This window comes from Pan paniscus, chromosome 15, assembly GCF_029289425.2.
Source record: "Pan paniscus chromosome 15, NHGRI_mPanPan1-v2.0_pri, whole genome shotgun sequence".
Classification (NCBI taxonomy): domain Eukaryota; kingdom Metazoa; phylum Chordata; class Mammalia; order Primates; family Hominidae; genus Pan; species Pan paniscus.
The window spans coordinates 89,611,664-89,633,657 of NC_073264.2; the positions used below are offsets into that span (position 1 = coordinate 89,611,664).

The 21,994-nt window shown below is 43.7% G+C and overlaps 1 protein-coding gene across 4 annotated transcripts in view; it reads right to left on the bottom strand.

The window, feature by feature from the left end:
* Nucleotides 1-629: 629 nt before the first annotated feature.
* PTPN21 (protein tyrosine phosphatase non-receptor type 21) overlaps nucleotides 630-21,994 on the bottom strand; it is a 94,135-nt gene continuing 72,770 nt past the window's right edge. For all 4 annotated transcript variants that reach the window (XM_034937967.3, XM_008958159.4, XM_003832743.6 and 1 more), the window contains 9 exons: nucleotides 20,629-20,689; nucleotides 19,924-20,008; nucleotides 13,766-15,198; nucleotides 8,502-8,639; nucleotides 7,085-7,306; nucleotides 4,765-4,893; nucleotides 4,342-4,576; nucleotides 3,759-3,919; nucleotides 630-3,108 (listed from right to left, as the gene is read on the bottom strand). In XM_034937967.3, the coding sequence (XP_034793858.1) occupies nucleotides 2,980-3,108; nucleotides 3,759-3,919; nucleotides 4,342-4,576; nucleotides 4,765-4,893; nucleotides 7,085-7,306; nucleotides 8,502-8,639; nucleotides 13,766-15,198; nucleotides 19,924-20,008; nucleotides 20,629-20,689 (2,593 nt within the window). In that variant the 3' untranslated portion in view covers nucleotides 630-2,979. The remainder of the gene's footprint in view (nucleotides 3,109-3,758; nucleotides 3,920-4,341; nucleotides 4,577-4,764; nucleotides 4,894-7,084; nucleotides 7,307-8,501; nucleotides 8,640-13,765; nucleotides 15,199-19,923; nucleotides 20,009-20,628; nucleotides 20,690-21,994) is intronic.

The following is a 21,994-nucleotide window of genomic DNA, read 5'->3' on the forward strand; positions in this document are numbered from 1 at the left end:
AGCATTCCAAATGATATTCTAAAATGAAGACTTTCTGGCTGGACACAGTGGCTCATGCCTGTAATCCCAGCACTTTGGGAGGCCGAGGCAGACAGATCACTTGAGGTCAGGAGTTGGAGACCAGCCTGGCCAACATGGTGAAACCCCGTCTCCACTAAAAATACAAAAATTAGCCGGGCATAGTGGTGCATGCCTGTAATCCCAGCTACTCAGGAGGCTGAGGCAGGAGAATCACTCGAACCCAGGAGGCAGAGGTTGCAGTGAGCCGAGATCATGCCACTGCACTGTAGCCTGGGCAATAGAGCAAGACTCCATCTCAAAAATAAAAAATAAAATGAGTACTTTCTGTGCTCAAAACTATCAACTAAACTAAACTATTTCATCAAAAGACCCCACTAATCAGGAAAACTGATACCAGAGATACCAAAATTGATCAGTGGAAAACAGTGGTTTATAACTCTACGTTTTGTGGAAGTACACATTTTGATAACTTGTATTAAAAGACACTAAGATACATGAAGCATTGTGTAAGTTTGGCAGACATTAATATACTCATTTCAGAGGCAGTAAACCTATGAACCCTTAATGTTCTAGTTTGCTCTTGAAAATGATACTATTTCAAAGCTCAGTAATGTGGATAGATTTTTATTCAGAAATCCTTTCATATTCACTAACTGCAATTAAAAGTTTAAAATTACATGGCTCTTAGGAATGACGCCAAACATGCAACATTTTAAGAGTAATATTAAACAGTAATTTTGCCCTCAGAAGTTTACTTATCAAATTATTACAACAGGAACACAAATAGACCATATATTACTCTTTAATTAGATTTGTTTTACAATATGTTCTTGTCAACGAGCTATGTCAAACTGTTTAAACCTGACAGAAAAGCATTTTCACAAAAACGTACCATGGAGAGGGAGGGGGAGGGGAAGAAGCACTTTTTCTAGAGATGGAAAATAGTTCCAGTAAAAAGTTCTTACTCCTTTCTTCTAAGGAGCTCGTTCTGAATATTTTCACTTAGTTCTACTGTTCTTTAAACAGGACTTTAAAAAGAATTTTGTATTTACAAAATTTACATTTTGTTCCTACAAAATGTAATTTTTTAATTTTGTAAAATAAAAATGTAAAATTTTAATTTTGTTCCTACATGAGAAGTGTGCGTACTTTCAATTAGTTTTCATTAATATCTTCTGAGTTTTCCTCTTAGGTGGTTGGTTTCTGGGTAAGGCAGAGTTAGGCTGGTGCACACACTATTTAGGAAGTCCTGTCTCGTGGCTGACAACATACATGTAGTGCTCAAGGAAGTGAGTTAAGGAGTGACATGGGAATCAAAATGATGCCTAGAATAGTGTAATTTGGGAAACAGCCCTAGATTTGACATTTTGGAAGTTCACTGTAAGAAGAGACCCCAAAAAGAAGGAAAAGGGAAAGGGTTCCTCGGCTAAATATCCCACTCATCCATGCCTACTCAGCGGTCACTGTGACAAGGCCATCTTAATCGGGGCCAGAGATGACACTCTCCCCCTGTAACTCAACCTGGCTCTGTCTATTGGGATGTGCCTAAATGGGATGGGTGAGGAGGCACTAAACAGCTAACACTGGCCAGGGAATTAAGGAGCTAAAATGCAAGTACCTCTTGAATACCACAGCAATCTCTGTGCACAAATTTGGACTGTACTTTTTGGGAGAAGAGGTGAAAACTATTATTAACTATTCCCTTCCTTCAACCAAAAGGAAAAATACGCCTCTTTAAGGCTTCTTTTAATGATACTATAATGCTGAATTTATTTATGAAAAAGAAACAATACAGGTTGAGGTGGGAAAAGCCCCAAGGAAACAGAGTAAGTCACTGGTGGTCATACGACTTGAATTCCCTGGGGACAGTGCTGTGGGGTCCCCTGCTCGCCATCCCAGCACCTCAGTCTGAGTATAGATAATACTGCATTTTTGTAAAGACGAAGGCATCCTGCATTTACCATCACACTCCACCTACTCTTGTCCTAGTCATCTTACATACTCTTAGTCCTTAATCTCTCCCAAAACGCTTCTCAGCGCCCATTGTTATTGTGTCATCTACAAAGCAACACATATATTAAAACTCAGATTTGTTTTTAACAAAAAAGTGCTTAAAACCACCCTAGGCAATTGTTTTTCACTTCATTTTCAACCAATAAAATCAAATTCATTTAGATCTATGAATAATACTGAAAAAATAATGCTTATTCTCTTACATTTTAAATAATGTGCCTTCATCTTCAACTTTACATTAACTGACTCATTTCAGTATCTAAATGAATTGAGCTCTCATTTGAAAAATAGAGAGGGTACAACTATATAGAATTTTTAGGATAAAAAATGTTCTGGATAGAAAAATCCTTTTGATGTTTCAAAATAACACAGATTCTCAGTATAGTTTTCAGTTTGGTAACTAAACCATTAAGTACCCAAGGTTTTTAAAAAATAACAAAAGATAATAACATGATTTTTAAATACAAAGTTATATAGGAGCAACTCATATCTGTGGATCATCCTTACACAAAGTTGTTTCTCACTAGAAAATCCCTAAATATTTGTCATAAAATAAAAACTCCATTATCAAAAATTAGTTTAAGATATAAATCTATGCACTTTAATGATTGCCAGAATTGCCCAGCATAGCTTCAGTAAAATAGAGAATTGTCTAGAAAATACAATCTCCAAAATGTGTGCAAGTACTGCAAACCGGACAGACCGGGGCAGGGCAAGGCCCTTGAAACCAAGTCCTCCTTGAGCACCTTTCCCAGGTTAGAAACCCCTCTTCAGCCTGTGCTTCGCACGTTTCCTTCAGCGTGCCGCCATTCAGACTGCGCCACTTACGTCCCAGTGCCACGCTGCGTGGATCAAGTGTCAACGGGAAAGTATGAGTTAGGCAAGCGCTTTTTTTTTAAGCTGTAAACGCTTCACATGACTGGCCCCGTAAGAAATTGTGGGAGCTTAGATGAGCCTGGAGCTTTTCAGGAACTGGATGAGGACTCTGTACACAAATGTGTACTGGCAAAGAGTCTGCACCAGCATCATTCTCTGTTGCCTCAGCATGTCCAGCACTCTCGGGATGTCCAGCACCTAGGTTGAGAGAAACGGTAATGAAGATAATGTGTTCCCCTAGGGAGACAGAAAGGATAGGAGGACACTAGTGTCCTGGCAGAAACCTGGTTAGGAGATGGACAGTCTCTTTTCCACCTTAGCGTCTTCTAGAAATAAGCCATGATTGCCTACTTCTGATTTTCTGATTAGTTTTAACTATAAATAGAATGTCCATGCAGACTATTTCTTCAACATTCCCCAGGTGTAGCTCACTGACTTTGTATGGTTGGACATAATTACCATGTCTCACTAAATACCAAAATTATACAAAAACATAGTGTGCTAAGTGCTATCAGTATCTAGCTATTTCCCTCAAGGGCTCTGGGCAGCATGAATCATCCTTGAAATGTAAACAGAAAAAGAATTCTGAGCTCAAATTTGAAAAACCCTGGGCAAGTAAAACAAAATTAAACAGCTTTATTTATCGTATGACTTCTTAGTCTTTAATATGCTAATTGGTACTGAGACTCTCCAAGAAGACACAGCCTTTTGTAGGGAACATTAGTAACATCTTGAGGCCACCACAGTCCAAGGAAATGTGCGCAAAAAGAGCTATTAAGTCACTATGTCCCTCTCTTCCCCAGCCTTATTTCCACCCAAAAAGGCCAGATGATCATAAGCGCCATCACCTCATTGTGTTCCAGGCAGGCGATCATGATCTCCGACAAAATCACCACGCCAGTCCTTCCTACCCCAGCACTGCAGTGGACCAACAACGGAGGGTTGGGGCTTTGGGGATCACTTGTGCTATTTGTATGGCGTCGAACAGACTGGATCTCTTCAAGATATGCTGTGGAAAATCAATGAAATAGAAAAGTACTCAAGGATCAAGGCGTATCACATTGTTGACTCAATCTTCATATTCTCTCCACTGATTAAGAGGACTGCAGATAAAGAGCACTGGGTGCCAGTGAACCAAACCCAACCACCAAGGGACAGTGTGACCCTGAGCAAGTCACTACCTCTGTCCACTTTCTGATCTACAAAATGAAATGACGGAGATACTGAGTCAGCTGTAGCATTCTACTCACTACCAAATCATAATTTATAAACCTCGTTAACCCTCCCCAAAACACTTGTATTCTTTATGTTAAAACAAGTCCGAAGCTTATATGAGATAACATAAAGGAAATATTTCAGAAACATAAATGTTCCTCTCTGTTTAACACCTCCAGAGGCAGCTGTCCTCGGAACAAAGTTAAAGTCACTCACATAAAAATCCTTTGAGGTCTTCTGGACAGCCATGTTCAGGCCAGTCTGTGTATTGGAGGTGCCAGACGGTCCTCTCTTGCCCGGTAAGGAGGTGCTTCATCTTCAGGCCTGTGGTGGCATAGCAGCCAGAGTCTGTGCGGAACCGGGTCGTGATCTTAAACCTTCCATAGGTGACAGTGTTGTGCCTGGAACCAAGTCGTGGCCAGTACCTAAAGCTCTTCTCCCTTCCACCCTCCTGTTAAAGATGAGCATGGTTAAATGACTCGAGATCCGGCAATGGATGCCTTTCTCACATAGACGGCACATCTGAAACAGAACCACAACCCTACCCTGCCTTTTTCTCCACAGGTCAGGATTCCAGATGATTAACATTAACTGTTCTTCAGAGGCTGAGAAAATCACTTAAGAGAAATAAGTACCTACCTCTTCTGCTGTCACCATTGCTATAATTGCAATTCCCTGTTCCCATACCATCTGCCAAAAATCTTGACAGGTATTCTGTAATGGTCCCTGTGTGGCAATATAATCCCATTCGATTCCACTGACAGAGACCTGGGATTAGAAAAGGTTAAAAAAATTGATGTGTGGGTATAATATACATAGGTATGTATGCATGCATTCATGGTAGTACTAAAAAAGTTTTTTTAAAAAAGTAAAAAGTAAAAAAGTAGTAAACTGGATTATTCAGCAGAATAAGGAAAGACTTTTCATCTTTTCCCTTGTGAATACAATTTGCATTACTGACATTTTTATAAACTTAGGTACTGTGAATATACATAATATCTATGCAACCTGTTTAACCTTGCTGAATGTCAGTTCTCATTTATACAATAAAGATACTGCCTACCGTCATAGGGTCGTTGTGAGGACTGAGTCAGTATCTATGGTACCTGGCACATAACTCAATAAGTAGCTGTTATTGCAGACATGGTGCCTCTTCTTTAAAAAAAACCTTCCTACTTAAGATAGTCTCACCTCTGAACTTCTGAGTCAAGGTCACTCTCCACAATAATATTAAGTTTCCACTTAAGATTTAACTTCCTTGAGAGCAGTCTAATACAACAGTAATTACTAGATTTGTGGTTAAGAGACCTGGGTTAAATCTTGGCTTCACCAATATTGAGTGACGACAATAACTGTCTCCAAACACTCACTAAACGTAAAACCCAGTGCCAAGCCTTGTGCCACACGCACTCTCACTCAGGGCTGCCAGCCCCCTAGTCACCGCTCCACATCGTCTCACTGAGCACCCAGTGGCTGCCACTGTGGATGAGTACCAGGTTATAACAGTGAACAAGCACTAGGGAGGAGGAGGGGACTAGTGAGAAGCTGGCAGGGTAGGTGTCATCATTTATTTATTTCCATGTAAGTGAGATGAGGTCCCACAACACAGCTTATAAAGTGAGGTCCCACCTCATTTTAGATCTAGGAGTCAGACCCAGGTCTATCAAATTCTTTCCTCTATTCTGCAAGTGGCTGCTGAAGATTTTGAAATATCACTACAGAACTACAGTATCATTCATTCTTACCCATCTAGTCGTGAGAGACTGGATGAGTTATTTCAAAGAAATGCTCGGTTTTTAAGTAAATTATGCTGATATTATATTTAAAAACAAAATAGTATGTGCATAGATTCCCAAAAGCCATCAAGGGGTACTGGCATTCACAGGCAGACTGCCAGTCTCCAGAAAGCCTTGGTGTCAGCTTGTTCCCTTCTCAAATAATACTTGCAAACTAAAGAAAAAAACCACCACCTGTCCACAGTTACTCATTCACTCACCATGAGATTTCTCCTTCCCAAAATAAAGAATTGAATGTGGCCAGCATGAACAAAGGGTACAATGAGGAAGAGGGAACATCTGGCTTTATTCCATCATGTGTTGTGAATCATCATTTTGTCCATTTTCATAGGAGTGATATTACCCCAGATAAGGTGTCAAGAACATACACTAGGGAAGGACAGCCTCTTAAATACATGGGGCTGGGAAGACTGGATATCCATAAGCAGAAAAGTAAAACTGGACCCCCTATCTCTCACCATAAACATTACCCCAGTTTAATGGCATTATACTGGTTCCAGGAAAAAAGCACTTCTTCAAAGAACAAAATGATACTTAAAAATTATTATAAAGAGTATGTAAAGAGAACAGATGGCACCTCGGTAAGTTGAAAGCTTTTGTGAACACCATCAAAAAGCCCAGACACTTTTGTTACATAAAAATGCATGTCAGTATGTGATGAGGAAAAACTAGCAATTCAGTGGCTCCCAGAATTTATGAGCTAAAAAGAGGTCTTCAGATTTAGAAGGACAAAGTTCTAAAGCCAGGCAACAGAAGGTCAAGGCTGTAGGGAGCCATGATCACACCACTGCACTCCACCAGTCTGGGCGACAGAGCAAGACTCTATCTCAAAAAAGGCAAAAGAAAAAAAAAAAAGCCGGGCAAATAAGTGCGCCCTGAGTCCTGGTAACAGTGTTGGGGGCAGAGTGGTTTCGCACATGGAGAGTAGACATGACTTTGGCTCTGTCTGATAGACACTTTTTATCTAGCACTGGTGTGTGGATTTCCCAGCTTGCAGTACAGTTTGTCACAAATGTTTAAAACTGGGTGTTTATCTAAAACAATACAATAAAAATAAATTTTAAAATATCTGAATTCTAAACAGACATGAATACAATTCTTACCATTCTTGTAACTTAACTGAAACTGCATGTGCTGTTGATTACTTGAGGCGTTCCTCTCACCTTAATATGTGATGCGTTGATGTAACCAGTGTTGTTTTCTTTAGTTGGGACCAACTCCACTCTCGCATCATCATAAGGAAGAACATCTTGGAATCGATTTCTTTCTGCATTTTCAGGGAGTCGTGCTGTTGAGCACTCCCCATCAACTAGCCGTTTCTTAAGAATTCTTTCATATTCTGTGAATACCATTCCTTGTTCTAATCGTTGTTCCAGAATTTTACACTATAAAACAGAATATGTGTAATAACATGAATACAGCCACACGTCGTGGCTACCTTTTGACTGTATATTTGAAATCTTGTTTTCTGCTTCAAATCTAGCACTGTATAATATTGAAAATTCTAGGTTGGGCACGGTGTCTCATGCCTGTAATCCCTGCACTTTGGGAGGCCAAGGAGGGAGGATCACTTGAGCCTAGGAGTTCAGGACCAGCCTGAGAAACACAGTGAGACCCCGTCTCTGCAAAAAATTAAAAAACGAGCCAGGTGTGGTGGTGCATGCCTGTGGTCCCATCTACTTGGGAGGATGAGGCAGGAGGATTGCCTGAGCCCAGGAGGTTGAGGCTGCAGTGAACCATGAGAACCTATCTCAAAAAAACCAAACCAAAACCAAAACAAAAACAAAATTCTAGGTGAAAATGAAGTTAAAATTTTAAAAAGCCACAACAACAAGAGTTAAAAGAACAAAAGACAATCATTTTGGTGAGAAATATAATGCAAACTTTTGTTTAAAGTTGAAAATTGGCCTAAAGAAATTTGTTGAATTCATTTTCTCTAGATCTGTGGTCAATTTTGTGACCCCTAATAGATGGAATTCTCCTGGGGAACAGTAAATCTAGGGGACGGATAATGAGTTCCAACAGCTATGAACAAATGTTTCCATTTTATATCATACGATATATAAAAGACTAAAGCAGTAGGAAATATTGGAAACTACCTCCAGGATCCCGTTGTAAAGCAAATGTATGCCTATCTGATTTTGATGTAATAAAACCTCATAGAAAATACACCTCAGGCACAAAGGAAGTTTTGAAAAATTGAGAAACTACTCTCGAGATAAACTTTCAGTATAATAAAAGTCAACGTCTGCTGCTTTTCCTATGTATGCTCCTGTATTTTTGTAGATTTCTTCTCACTTTAAGGCCATCAAAATCAAGACTGCTCCAAAAGGCCAGGAGAAGGTAAAAAAGAACACTGAGAAACAAACAAACAAAAAATCAGCATTCGAACCTGAAATTATCTATTAAGACATTAGCTATACATTTGCCCCAATTTTGAGGCCCATATTACAAAATTCCTTAACACTCATTTATTATTAAATTGTGTCAGAAAATTCACCAAAATCTCATGAAGGCATTTGCGTAGTATTTACCGGTTGTTCCAGAGAAGGCACAAAGCCCTGTGTGTCCCATACATACCCTTTCATCATTCGTTGCTCTGGTAGCCACTTCCTTTCCTTCATCAGGCAGAGGCACTCGAGATAGGGAGAGTCCATTTAGGGCAGCCAGTTTAAGAGGACCAATTTTTTTTGCATCTACTCGAGTCTTTTTCATTCCCTGTAAAAGGATTTATATGTATATATGAAATACACACAAATACAACCCCTGTGAAAAGAAGTTTCAATGCACTGAAGACCAGGAACACACAGAGGGAGTGTTCTCCTTTGCCAATAAACCCAGAAAGATTACACTCCTTCACACACCACTTGTTTAACAAACATTAGTAGGAAGACATTCCTTTCAAGGCCAAAGCCCTGATAAAGTCTTCCAGATAGAAGGTTTTGAAAGCACTATTGGTTACAAAGTTCTGTTGTAATGAAAGGTGAGGCTCCAGGCAGACTGCATTCCTTTTAAAACAAGACAGACGTAAAAAATCAGCTGAAGTCCAAAAAAAAAAAAAAAAAAAAAAAAGCTTTAAATGCAATCAATTGACTATAGTAAGCTTTTATAAATTTTTTTTTTGAGGGTCTCACTCTGTCACCCAGGCTGGATGGAATGCAGGGGCACCATCATAGCTCACTGCAACCTCAACCTCCAGTCTCAAGCAATCCCACCTGAACCTCCCGAGTACCTGAGACTACCAGCACATGCCACCATGCCCAACTAATCTTTGTGTGTTTTGTAGAGATGGGGTCTCACTATGTTGCCCAGGCTGGTCTCAAACAACTGAACTTAAGCAGTGTTGGCCTCCCAAAGTGCTTGAGATTACAGGCGTGTGCCACCATGCCCGGACAGCTTTTTATAATTTTTAAAATATATAAATTCTTTAAGTCATTCTGAAAAAATTAAATGCTTTCTGCAGCAGCCCCCTTTGTGTGTTAAGCCCCCTCCTCATATGCTACTCTGCGTTCTAGTGCAGACTTAGATGACCCGGGTTAGATCACGCTACCTCTCAGAACGGCTATGTTTTTAAACAAGGAAAATAAAACAGGGCTAAAATCTCCATCATGACACCAGGAGGATAGGACAGAAGAGAAAGCATCAACAAAATCTTGTCTCCTGAAATCAAGTGTTTCCTAAAGTTATTATTAGAGCATGATTTTCCTCTCTGAGAATAGTAAGCATAAGAACACTAAGTTGACCAGGTGCGGGGGATCACGCCTGTAATCCTAGCACTTTGGGAGGCCGAGGTCAGGAGATTGAGACCATCCTGGCCAATATGGTGAAACCCCGTCTCTACTAAAAATACAAAAATTAGCTGGGCGTGGTGGCGCATGCCTGTAATCCCAGCTACTCGGGAGGCTGAGGCAGGAGAAAGGCTTGAACCTGGGAGGTGGAGATTACAGTGAGCTGAGATCGTGCCACTGCACTCCAGCCTGGAGGCAGAGTGAGACTCCGTCTCCAAAAAAAAAAAAAAAAAAGAACACTAAGTTTCGTTGGATATACTACACTTCCTTGGATGATATCAATATAATGAGTAGCCCCAACTGGAAAATAATGGTTCTGCCCTGTAAACAAAATCAGTGTTATTCCAGCTCTCTCAGCCTGTAACAGGCCATGAAGCCCCACGATAATGGTGCAAGAACAGAGGGAAAAGGCAACTTGGTAAGAGAGGAAAAAAATCCTAAAAGATTGCTGCTGTAATTGGAGACTGTGACTGGTACCTAACTCAATAAGCTAAGTGGATTAATTTTTAATTTTATAATTAATATTTGATCATGAGCTCCCCACATAATGCAGTCTAGACTATAAACAGCAGAGGCCTGGGTTCACATCTGGCCTCTAACTGACCAACTTCTTTCAGGCAAGTCACCTTTCCTCTGTAAGCCTCACCTAGACAGAAAGAGACAGATACATCCAGACACAGGCATACAGACTAAACACTTCCTGCTTAGGCTGAAATTTAATGATTCTAACGTGCAGAAAACAGTGATGTGCTGGTAATATTTAACAACTGGCTCTTGGAAGGAAGTTTTGATCGGTGTTTGCCCATATCCATGGTGTAAATACTCCCATCACAGCCCATTTCAAACTGTTAATGTCACATCAATTGGCTCACAAGATTCCTGAAAATTTAAGTCGGCTCTTGCTAGTCAATATGAACTAGCTCTGGCACTTCTCTGCCTGAAAATGACTCAAAATATCCCACACTGGGACACGCTGGATAAAGTTGATTGGCTGTGAGGTCAGTTCAAAAGCCAGTATTGGAAGAATGCTGTATGTAGTCAAAACTAGCCTTGAATATGCCTTAATTAGCCCTGAGAATATAAGCACAGGATTTTAATGCATACCCTGCACAGTGATTTCTTATGTGAGAACCACTGCACTAAAGGGTACAACAAAAAGAAAATCTTTATGTAGATATATGAGCACCCAAACCAGTCTGCCTTTAAGATAAGAATCAGGTCGCTGGAGGTGGAGATGGGTGGAGAATTCTAAAATCATTCCTACTTGTCTACAGTTTATTTCACTGTTTTTAATACTAAACCTCCATAACCTTAATTCACATTAGGAAATTTGTTGTAACGATTAAGATAATGGCAACCCCATGTTACTATGAAAGGTCAGAGGGTACAATAGGGAATTGGCCTCTTCCACTCTTGAAAGCCATTAAGTTAAATATATGATGCCACCTCACAGTAATGTTAATATTGACTCATCTCTTTCAATGTGCCAGAACCTCATTTTTATCCCCCCAACAACTCTCTGGGGTCCTCTCATTTACAAATGTAAAAACTGAGTCACAGAGAGATTAAATAGCTTGTCTGAGGTCACATGGCTGCCTCTTTTACAAGGTAATCAGTGTCAAAACAAATAAAAGCAAATCTTTGGTTAAAATCAGTTACCCTGAATCATGTAATTCAGGAGGCATTTTTTCATGCCTAACTGCATGTGGGACATAATGCCACGAAGCAGGCAGCGAAGGGATGACTGTCCTCATGATCTGAGGTTATCTGATGTGGAAGCTGAGGTTCTGACGCATGAAGGGTCCTGACCGTGGTCACAGAGAACTAACAAATGGCAGGCTCTAGACTCAGCCCCAACATTCTTAACTCGTAGGACCTTTGCTCTTTCCTCGTGACCACAGCTGCCATACCCATTCCTTAAGTAGAATCCTTTAAGCAAAAAGGACCAAAAACATAATCAAATCACATAATTTTACTAGTATTGTGGTCTTAAAAGTCAATGGGAGAGAAAAGTTCTTTTAAGAGAACCAAATTGATCAAAGTCCTCAGATTTAACTGAACCTACCAGACCCCATTCAAAACATACAGGGATAAAATAGGCCTGAGTACTGAGCTGTACTCAGATAGCATTTGGGGAAAGTACGTGAGTCACACATAAAAACAGACCGTTCTTAATGCAATGGGAAGGGTGTTAACTATAAAAGGACCCTGTCCAGCTGGCTCAGGGATTCAGGTAGAGTTACTTTGGAAAATCTACCCACACCTTATCCTGAATCACTGCTCCCTACACTCTTAAATCTGTGTCCACTGAAGGCATTGGCCTTTACTGTTCAGGGATGTGAGTTGTGTTGCATACTTGTGAAAAATTTAAAAATCAACTTAAAATTCAAACCCAAAACTTTTTAAAAGAAAGCAAATTTAGGCTAGGTGTGGTGGCTCACACCTGTAATCCCAGCACTTTGGGAGGCTGAGGCAGCCAGATCACAAGGCAGGGGAATCGCTTGAACCCAGGAGGCAGAGGTTGCAGTGAGCTGAGATCACACCACTGCACTCCAGCCTGGGCAACAGGGCAAGACTGTTCTCAAAAAAAAAAAAAAAAAAAAGCAAATTTAAATCTGTGGTACTTTTTTTGTTAAGTAGTTTTTGTCTATGTACATTAATCTCTTTCATAAGTACTATAATAGTGTGCATTTTTTCCTGTTTAGCAAGATGTTTGCAGCATCTTAAAGGATGTCATACACTAGGGCAGAACCACACTTGAGATGAGCCGTCCTGTCGGAGTTTGCAGTTTAGCAGCGATGGGGGGAGGAGAACCCTAGTTGCCAGGACACTGGAAGCCAACAGGAGATAGGATGGAGGCCCTAATCAAGTTAGCCTGGCTCAAGTGCAGGGCATGAGGAGTGGAGATGTGGGCCAGGAAGAGCTGGAAGCCTGAGCACTGCAACAAAATCACTTCGGTAGACACACTTCATGACAAGGCCGCAGATGCTTAGTCCCAGGTTGAGGACTGAGTTTAAAAGTTTCAGTGAAAGACTAGCAAGGCTTCAACAAGCAATTATGACTTAATAGAACATATACAGTATACTTCAATGCAGAACATACATCTACAGTGTAGATGATAACAGAATGGGCTTCTAAGTATGGGTTTAAAATTCCAGTTCAGTCACTCACTAGTCATGTGACCTTGGAAAAGTTAGTTAATATCTAAGTCTGTTTCTTCATCTGTAAAACAGGCATAACAATAGGCTTACTGTAAATAGGCCGCAAAAGTAGAGGAAATGCTTGGCCCATGGCAAGTGCTCCAAGGATGGCAGCTAGAGATGATGCTACTATGCTTTTTTATATTTTGCTTCAAAGTAGGTAAAAAGTGCTTAATTCATATTTATTTATTAGGCTGAATATTAAAGAACTGCATCTTCTACCGGGGACTTTCCTTAGATTCTCAGCTGAATTCATCTTTCTTTTAAATTTAAGAAACCTGGACGTCTCAGGATTTGCCTTAACAAAGTGCCACCTTCCCAACTCCAGAATCACTCTAGAGAATCACGGCCAAGATATGTAAGCTGTATCCACACACACTCCAACCTGGAGAATTATATTAGGATTGGGTACACTTTCCTGGATGCTTTTTTCAGATATCTCTTGAGCAAACTAAACAAATGCACCCCTGGGGTGCCACATCACCCACAGTATTTTTAATGGGTGGCTAAAGCAATCGTGGCTAAAGTCATGAAATCTTAACTGTCTTTCCCTTAACACTGCATTACTAAAACATTTCATTCATCTTTTCCATTCCTTTCGACAAAGCCCTGTGAATTTACCTTTTCACTTCATCTATAATAATTATCTCCAGTAAAACCACTAAAATTCAAGTGGATCCCCATGATTTCCATAAATTTAAATGTGTTCAAAATTAGACAAGAAGAGAGTGACGTGGGGGAATGAAGAACGTTAAAAGAACAAGAGGAGCTGAAAAACACGGGACGTGATGAGTGAAAGAAGCGCCAGGGTGAACGCGCGGTCCCCTGGCCCGGCACTGCTCGCCGCGTGGCTTACCCCCAGAGGCGGGAGCCCTTCCACGATGTTCTTCTTCCCAGAGAGAAGGTCCGACACCGGCCTCTTCTTCAGAGAGTCCCTCCGGGCTCGGTAGCGGCCTGACGTGGTGAGGTCGGACTCCGACATGGAGGGCATCAGCAGCCCGTCTCTCCAGGGCCGCTGGGCCTCTGCGGTCGTGCGGACGGGGCTGCTGTCCATCATCCTCTTCTCCGCGTCTGGGACGTGGACCTTGGGCTCCAGGATGTGCAGGGGCCCGGCGAGCAGGACGCGAGGGCAGCCAGGTGGGTCCTGGGCCAGGCCGGGCCGAGGCTCGCGCGCACGTGCAGGGGGCGCCCGGGCCCCGCTCTCCTCCTCGAAGTCCTCGTCGTCCTCCTCCTCGCTGCTGTGGATTAGCATGGTGGCGTCCGACAGGGACTTCTTATGGCCGTACCTCAAGCCCTCCGCCTCCTCCGGCCCTTCTCGCTGTGTCCTCTCGGTGAAAACGCTGGGCTGGGAGCCCGCCGAGACGGCTCGCGGCGCCACCTCTGCCGCTGACGCGGACAGGGTCCGCTCCTTGAGCCGCAGGCCCTCCAGGCCGTGGCTGAGCCCGGCCACCTCGATGCTGTTCCGTTTGTGCAGCTGCGCGTGGCGCGCGGCGGTGAGGGGCTCGCTGACCTCCTGCAGCGAGTGCGCCACGGGCAGGCTGTCCTCCTGGAACGTTTGCACCGAGTGGTGCACGCGCCGCGTGATGAGGTCGGGGTTGCTGCTGCTGATGTAAAGGTGGCGGGACAGGTCTGGCGTGCTGTTGGCGGGCCTGGGGGGCGGGTAGGGTGGGGGTGGCCGGTACACCTGCGTCCGCATGATGTTGGGGGACGGGTAGTCCTGCGCCTGCAGCTGCGCATTGGTCAGCTCCGGCACGCTGACCGCGCCCACCACGGGCCGCCGCTCGGCAGGGTAGGGGTAGGGAGACGGGCTGTGGAAGCTGTAGCTCAGGCTGAACGGGCAGTGTGCGGCCGGTGGCGAGGGGAGCTGTGCGTGCTCGCGGATCTCGGGCTGGCTGTAGACCAGCGCCGCGGGCCTGCTGTAGGCGTACGAGCTGCCGATGTTGAGGTTTCGCAGCGAGTGGCTCTGCCGTTCCGCATGCACCAGGCCCCTGTTGAGCTGCTTCATCACAGTCTCATAGTCTGGGGTGGGGCGGTAGGACGGGGGGATCAGGGCGCTGTGCCGATGGGACGGGAGGTAGTCAGGCCTCATGACGTCACTCCCGGTGATGCTAGGGTTGGACGACATCGGCGAGGGCTGCAAGTAGGGCTGAGGATTATTTAAGGAGTTGGTGCTGTGTGCACTGTAGACACTGCCATTACGGATCCGACCGTTGAGGTCAATCTGGGCTCTATCCAAGCTTGTCTGAGAGTGACAGTAGTATCCGTTCTGGTTGGGCACAAAGAGGTTATCTAGAAAAAATGAGTTCGAAATGAGATTTTTAAAAATGGACTAATTACTCCAACCAAATACTGAGATCGGCCCTTACCTCTGATGACATTTTTAACACAGCTTGTAAAAATCCCCGCTAGAATGACCTAGCTTTAGCCACACTATCTGAGTGACCCTGGGAGCTTCGGCTTCCTCATCTATAGGATGGGCATGGCTCTGCCTGCTTAAGGGGTGGCATTCATTGGATGACAAAGTGAGACCCTGTCTTAAACGAACCACACCCACAGCAGACTAGCAGACTTTTTGGAACTCTGGGGAAGTTGAGGCAGAGATACCATTCAAGGCACTGGGCTGGGGACTCTGCCTTTCTTCCCTGGGTAGGGATGTGGCCTTGCTGCTGCTGAGCTAGTTCAAGCACCAACTGTCTGTAAGCAAGGTGGAATTTTTTATTGTTCTTCCCAAATGAATATGAGAGCTTCGACTGTAAAAGGGTAATGGTATAGCAGGATCTGAACTTCTCTGGTCCAACAGTGTCACCAGCAGCCACACAGCCCATAAAGTGTCCAGAAGCCAAGAGGAGCCACATTAAACAGCTGCAGCTGCCCCCTGCCCTGGCCCCCATGTTTCAGGAAGATCCAGACCTGCAGCTAACAGAATCAGTTTAACCTAATCTTACAATAGTTATGCATGTGTCCCTGCCCAGGGATGACAGGGGCCATGTTTCTTCTAGTCAATTTGTAGCTCACCTGCCCTCTGTTACTGAGGATGATTTCTAACCCTAGATGATTTCTAACACTCAGCAGCCAGCTCCTTCAAATAACAATTTCCTCTGAAAGGCATTCTTTTTGTGCTTCGAAAGCTCCATGGTGATTTATGTGATCATGGTGATACTTAAGTAATACACCACAATCCAGTGGGTACACTTTATTCTGGTGGCACATGCAGCTGTGAGGAAATAGCACTCAAATCTCCACGGTATTCTTCTGCTGACACACAGCACTTCCATGTCACTGTGCTTTCCTCATCTATGCAAAGCTTGGTCATGGCTCCATCTCTGCAATCCCCCTTTCCTCACTGCTGCCACAGCTCGGGCCCCTACCCCAGCTTGTCTGAACTAGCTCTATATACACCTAGTCTCCCTGCTTCTGCACCTCACAAACCATCTAGCCATTTATGAGACTGTTATGTGGAAAAGGCAATACTAAGAATAGAAGGAGGAAAAGATGGTTGGAATACAGGCAAGAAAAGGGGAAAGGTATGCATGAAATCACCATAATTCAAGGAAGGGAGAAGAGATGAAGGGTTACAGGAGTCCAGAGGAAGAAATGCTCATTTCCAGCCTGGGTTGGGTTGATGGGGACAAGGAAGAGAGAACCAAGAACCACCTCACAAGATATGGCAGTTAAGGGGACTTGAGGGGTAAGTGGGTGAGGTGGGCGTGTCCAGCTTCCATCAGAAGTGAGGTCTCTCCACCTCTCAGAGCACGCAGGGTTACCCCTCCTCACCCCTTGATATCAGGCACAACAATGCGACTAGTAATGGTCAAGGGAAAGTGCACAGAGGGTTAAAAGCCAGCTTCCAGGCTCTCTTCCAACTGCAACACTGACCAACAACATTCCAGAGAGAAGAGCCTCTCCAGCTCAAGCCCCTACGGCAGACTCAGACGGGGCAGAGCCCTCCTGTTAGTACAGTGTGCAATGGACAGGTGACCTTTATTATTACTTCCCTGAGAGTTTGGAATGGAGTATTTTGTCAGCACAGCATAGCCCTGCCTATCCGGTCTGCATGGCAGCATGTGAACGGAAGGGTGCATGGGGTAAGGGCACCTGAGGGTGCAGAGCGGCACTGGCAAAGCCAGGGTGCACCCCTGGGCAAGCTGGGGTGGCTAGAGTGTCAGATAGCTACAGAGGAGTAAAATAACTTGGGAAGTAAGGTTGGAAGGGCAGGCTCAGGGAATATTGTGTGGAGTCTCGAACACCAGGCAAAAGAATGATCCTGCACACAGCCGTGTGCAGTGGCTCACACCTGTAACACTAGCACTTTGGGAGGCCAAGGTGGGCAGATCACCCAAGGTCGGGAGTTTGAGACCAGCCTGACCAACACGGAGAGACCCCATCTCTACTAAAAATACAAAACTAGCTGGGCGTGGTGGCGCATGCCTGTAATCCCAGCTACTTGGGAGGCTGAGGCTTGAACCCAGGAGGCAGAGGTGGCAGTGAGCTAAAATCATGCCATTGCACTCTAGCCTGGACAACAAAAGCGAAACTCCATCTCAAAAGAAAAGAAAAGAAAAGAAATGTTAAATGTAGATGAGATCCCTGGGAAGCTCACAGAGGGAGGGAAAAAGCCACAGGACAGACCTGCAGAGCCCACCAAACAATACTGATGGGAAGGAGGAGGGAAAAACCTAGCATGCCAGGAGAGTTTCCAGAAGGTACAAAGGCTTGAATGTGATGGTGAGGGGATGTGGGGGTGCTGGGAGCCTCCCAGAGGGCCGCTTTAACAGAGTGGCAAAGACAGAGGAGTGGGCGGGTAACCAGCAAGCAGAAGCAGCACACAGAGAGTACTCTTATAAGTCAGTGAGAAAGGGCCAGGCACAGTGGCTCACACCTGTAATCCCCACTTTGGAAGGCCAAGGCGGGCGGATCACAAGGTCAGGAGATCGAGACCATCCTGGCTAACACGGTGAAACCCCGTCTCTACTAAAAATACAAAAAATTAGCCGGGCGTGGTGGCGGGTGCCTGTAGTCCCAGCTACTCGGGAGGCTGAGGCAGGAGAATGGCGTGAACCCAGGAGGCAGGGCTTGCAGTGAGCCGAGATCACGCCACTTCACTCCAGCCTGGGCAACAGAGTGAGACTCCGTCTCCAAAAAAAAAAAAAAAGTCAGTGAGAAAAGAAAGCAGATCACTCAAACCATTACTTAAAGGGAGGAGAATGAACAATATTAAGATGTTTATAGACAGAGGGAAGAGAATGAGTGGCAAAGTGAGACTAACAATGCAGAGGACAGCCAGGTCCTGGAAGTGGGAGGGGCCGGGATTGCAAATACCAGACAAGGGCAGGGTGCAAGAGGGAGGAAATACAAGAACATGGCGAGGGGGATGCTCTCAGGCTCTACACCCAAAGCCCTGCTCTCTACTACCCACCTCACTGCATGAAAACCCTCATCTTTTACACCAGGGCCAACACAAACAATACAGTCACATCCCACCTTCTGGTCCCTTCATGCATCACTCCCTACCAGTTCCTTACCCGAGAGGAAACCTGGACCACTCTACTCTCCAAACACACCCTGCTTCATTCTGTGCCTGGCGTTCACTATCCCCAAAACTAGGAACAGCAACCCCGGTCAAGTTCCTGCCTTTCTACCTGCTGAAATCCACCCATCTTTTCAGATACAGAAAGTTCTTCTCAATCTCCCCAATGTGATGAGTCTCTCTTCCACTGAGGAGCATGGTAATTGCACATGCTGTCTCAGAAAAACTATCATATTCAAGTTATTTGTGCCAGGAGTGGTGGCTCAGGCCTATAATCCCAGCACTTAGAAAGGCAGAGGCAGGAGGATAGCTTGGGCCCAGGAGATTGAGACCACCCTGAGCAATATAGCAAGACCCCATTCTCCACAAAAAAGGGGTTCAGGGGAGAAAGACAAAGTTATTTGTGCACTTGTCTTATCTTAAACTATTAGATTCTAAGGTGGTTTTTGTTTTGTTTTGTTTTGTTTTGTTTGAGATAGTCTCCCTCTGTCATCCAGGCTGGAGTGCAGTAGCACAAAATCTTGGCTCACTGCAACCTCCACCCCCACCTTGGGCTTAAGCAATCCTCCTACCTCAGCCTCCTGAGTAGCTGGGACTGGAGGTGCATACCACTACGCCCAGCTATTTTTTTTTTTTTTTTTGGTAGAGACAGGGTCTGGCCCTGTGGTCCAGGCTGAAGATAAACTTCTTAAGATGTGGAAATACTCATCTGCATAAACCTCCTTAGCATTTGGTATAGCCCCATACAGAGAGAGTATAGAGTAAATGTTAATTGACTGCTTAAACTTCAGCTTGGGGGTTTGTTATAAATACAATTCCTTATACTTCTCATGTGAAAACTGCAGTAGTCATGTGTTTAACTTTTACAATAGGAAAGCCTCTGGCAGGGAAAGAAAAGTAACCCTGGGAATTCTTTGTCAGATAGCAAAGAAGCACTTAAAGGCTAATAGGGTGGTGGTAAAAGGACACAGGAACCAGCTTGATAGTTTCCCATTGGCCAAATTTGAGACCAGTGGAGCATCAAAATTTGATACTGCATGTTTTTACATACATTCAAGAACCCAAATATACGTGGATCATCTGAGGTCAAGAGTTTGAGACCAGTCTGGCCAACATGGTGAAACCCCGTGTCTACCAAAAAATACAAAAATTAGCCAGGCGTGGTGGCGTGCCTGTAGTCCCAGCTACTTAGGAAGCTGAGGCACAAGAATTGCTTGAATCTAGGAGGCGGATGTTGCAGTGAGCTGAGACACGCCACTGCACTCTAGCCTGGGTGACACATTGAGACTCTGTCTCCAAAAACAAACAAACAAACAAACAAAAAACAATGTATTGGCTTCTTTTATGAATCCAGGATAGCTATTATCATGATGCAATTTGGGGTGCAACTTCAGCCAAAAACTGTCCAGGCTTCACGATCTCCAAGCATTCACAGATTTATCCATAGTCATAACTATGTAAGGCATGGCAGAAACAGTGTACTTTACCTTGGGAAGAAGCATATGGTTCTGTATAATGTCCATTATAGTGCAGCTGCGGTGGGGGAGGCATCACGTAGGGCTGGGGTTTAGGCTAAGAAATGGAGAGTTTGACACAGGGTTGAAACATATTCCTTATGTAATACAGGTAAAGTTATTATCCACTGGATTCTTTCTGTTAAAAAAACTTCTAAAGGAATCAAATATATTATATATGGAAAATAAACATGAAGACACAGTAGTTCTTAACATATCTAGCATTTCTGTTTCCCCAAATGGCAATGTCAAGCCCTATGACTGATACCAAGGACATTAGGCTCCACAAGAAAATCTGCATCTAAAAAGCTAAGAGCAAGAAGCAATAGATACACATTTCCTTGTAGAAACATTTCAACATAAGAAGCTTATAGGTATTATAGTCAATCTTATTAAAGGCATCTAGTATTTTAAATATACACCAACTTAGGATTACTCTTGGCCAATAGTCTAAGTTCTTAATATTAAGGTCAGACCTAATATTCAAATATGTATAATATAATAATATAAATATTAGGTTGGACGTACGGGAAAAAATTACCATTTCTTTGGTTAAAAATGATGAAATATCAATACACTTTTATGGTTCAGACTCAAAATTAACAGTATTGACAGCATATTTGACTGAGGAAAACCATCACTGAAATGAAAAAGCATCACGCTTTCCTTGTTTCTCACCAGAGACATCCTTGAAGAAGACCTCCTCCTGACTGGGTTCACTGTGACGGTCTGAGTTTGCCTATAAAATAGGATGACTCTGAGAAGGGCACATACACACTCTCTCTTAAATTCTACCAAAACAAGATATAGGAACGTAAAATAATAAATCTTCTCAGGCAAAAAAAACACAAGCTATCTAAGTCATGAAGTCAAAGAAAAGAAGGGAGGTTCTCTGTTGGCCCGTGGGGCCTCAGCCCTTTCCTGCTGCCCCAACCCCTCAACCTGCCCTGTGGTTTCAGGCTCCCCACACAGCATCATCGCCTGGACCCACAAAGGGATCAGAGCATCCTTCCCAGGCCCATCCAATAAACCTCTGGATTAGCCATAAGCAGTGGGGAAAGAGACAAGGCTGCATCACCCACACACTTGTCGCAGGAGAAGCTGGATTCAGTGCAAATGCAAATGTGTTTCTCCTATGCGCTGGGGGAGCCCTAGGTCCCCCCACTAACCTTCCTCCCGGGGAACCATCCACTGTCAACCCAGAAGCCTCAAGCAGTAAGAACTGCCTTTAATTAAAAGTCTGTTAACCACAGACTACAAACATAATGAAGAAATGAATTTATGATTTTAGTGATAAGAATCTACATTTCCAAGTGCAGTAAGCATGCTCCTGTAGACCCAGCCTCTTGGGAGCATCTTGGGCCCAGGAGTTCAAGACCAGCCTAGACAACATAGTGAGACCCCATCTTTTAAAAAACTCAAATATAAAAAAATTTCAAACATACGTATTTTTTAAATCTACATTTCCTCTAAGGAACCAAGGGAAAGCAAAGCACAAGACTTGGTTCAGTGAGCTGATGGTAAACCCATTTACCTTTCTTTGCAAGAAATTTCTGATTTGTTTTGAATATACTTTTTAAAAAAACACCTAAGGCCAGGCGCAGTGGCTCACACCTGTAATCCCAAACTTTCAGAGGCCAAGGCGGGTGGATCACCTGAAGTCAGGAGTTCGAGACCACCTGGCCAACATGGTGAAACCTCATCTCTACTGAAAATACAAAAACTAGCTGGGCATGGTGGTGGGTGCCTATAATCCCAGCTACTCGGGGGTCTGAGGCAGGGGAGTCACTTGAACCCAGGAGGCAGAGGTTGCAGTGAGCCGAGATTGCGCCATTGCACTCCAGCCTGGGCAACAAGAGCGAGATTCTAGTCTAAAAAAAAAAAAAAAAAAAGTACCTAAACGTATTAGGGAGTGCTGACAAATACTAATGTGATAATGTGAGATTTTCAACTATTCACACAGCAAGTTCTATCTTTAAAAAAACAATAAGGTAAAAAAAGGAAACAGACACAGAAAAGCCCATTTGTAACTATTGTTTTCAAA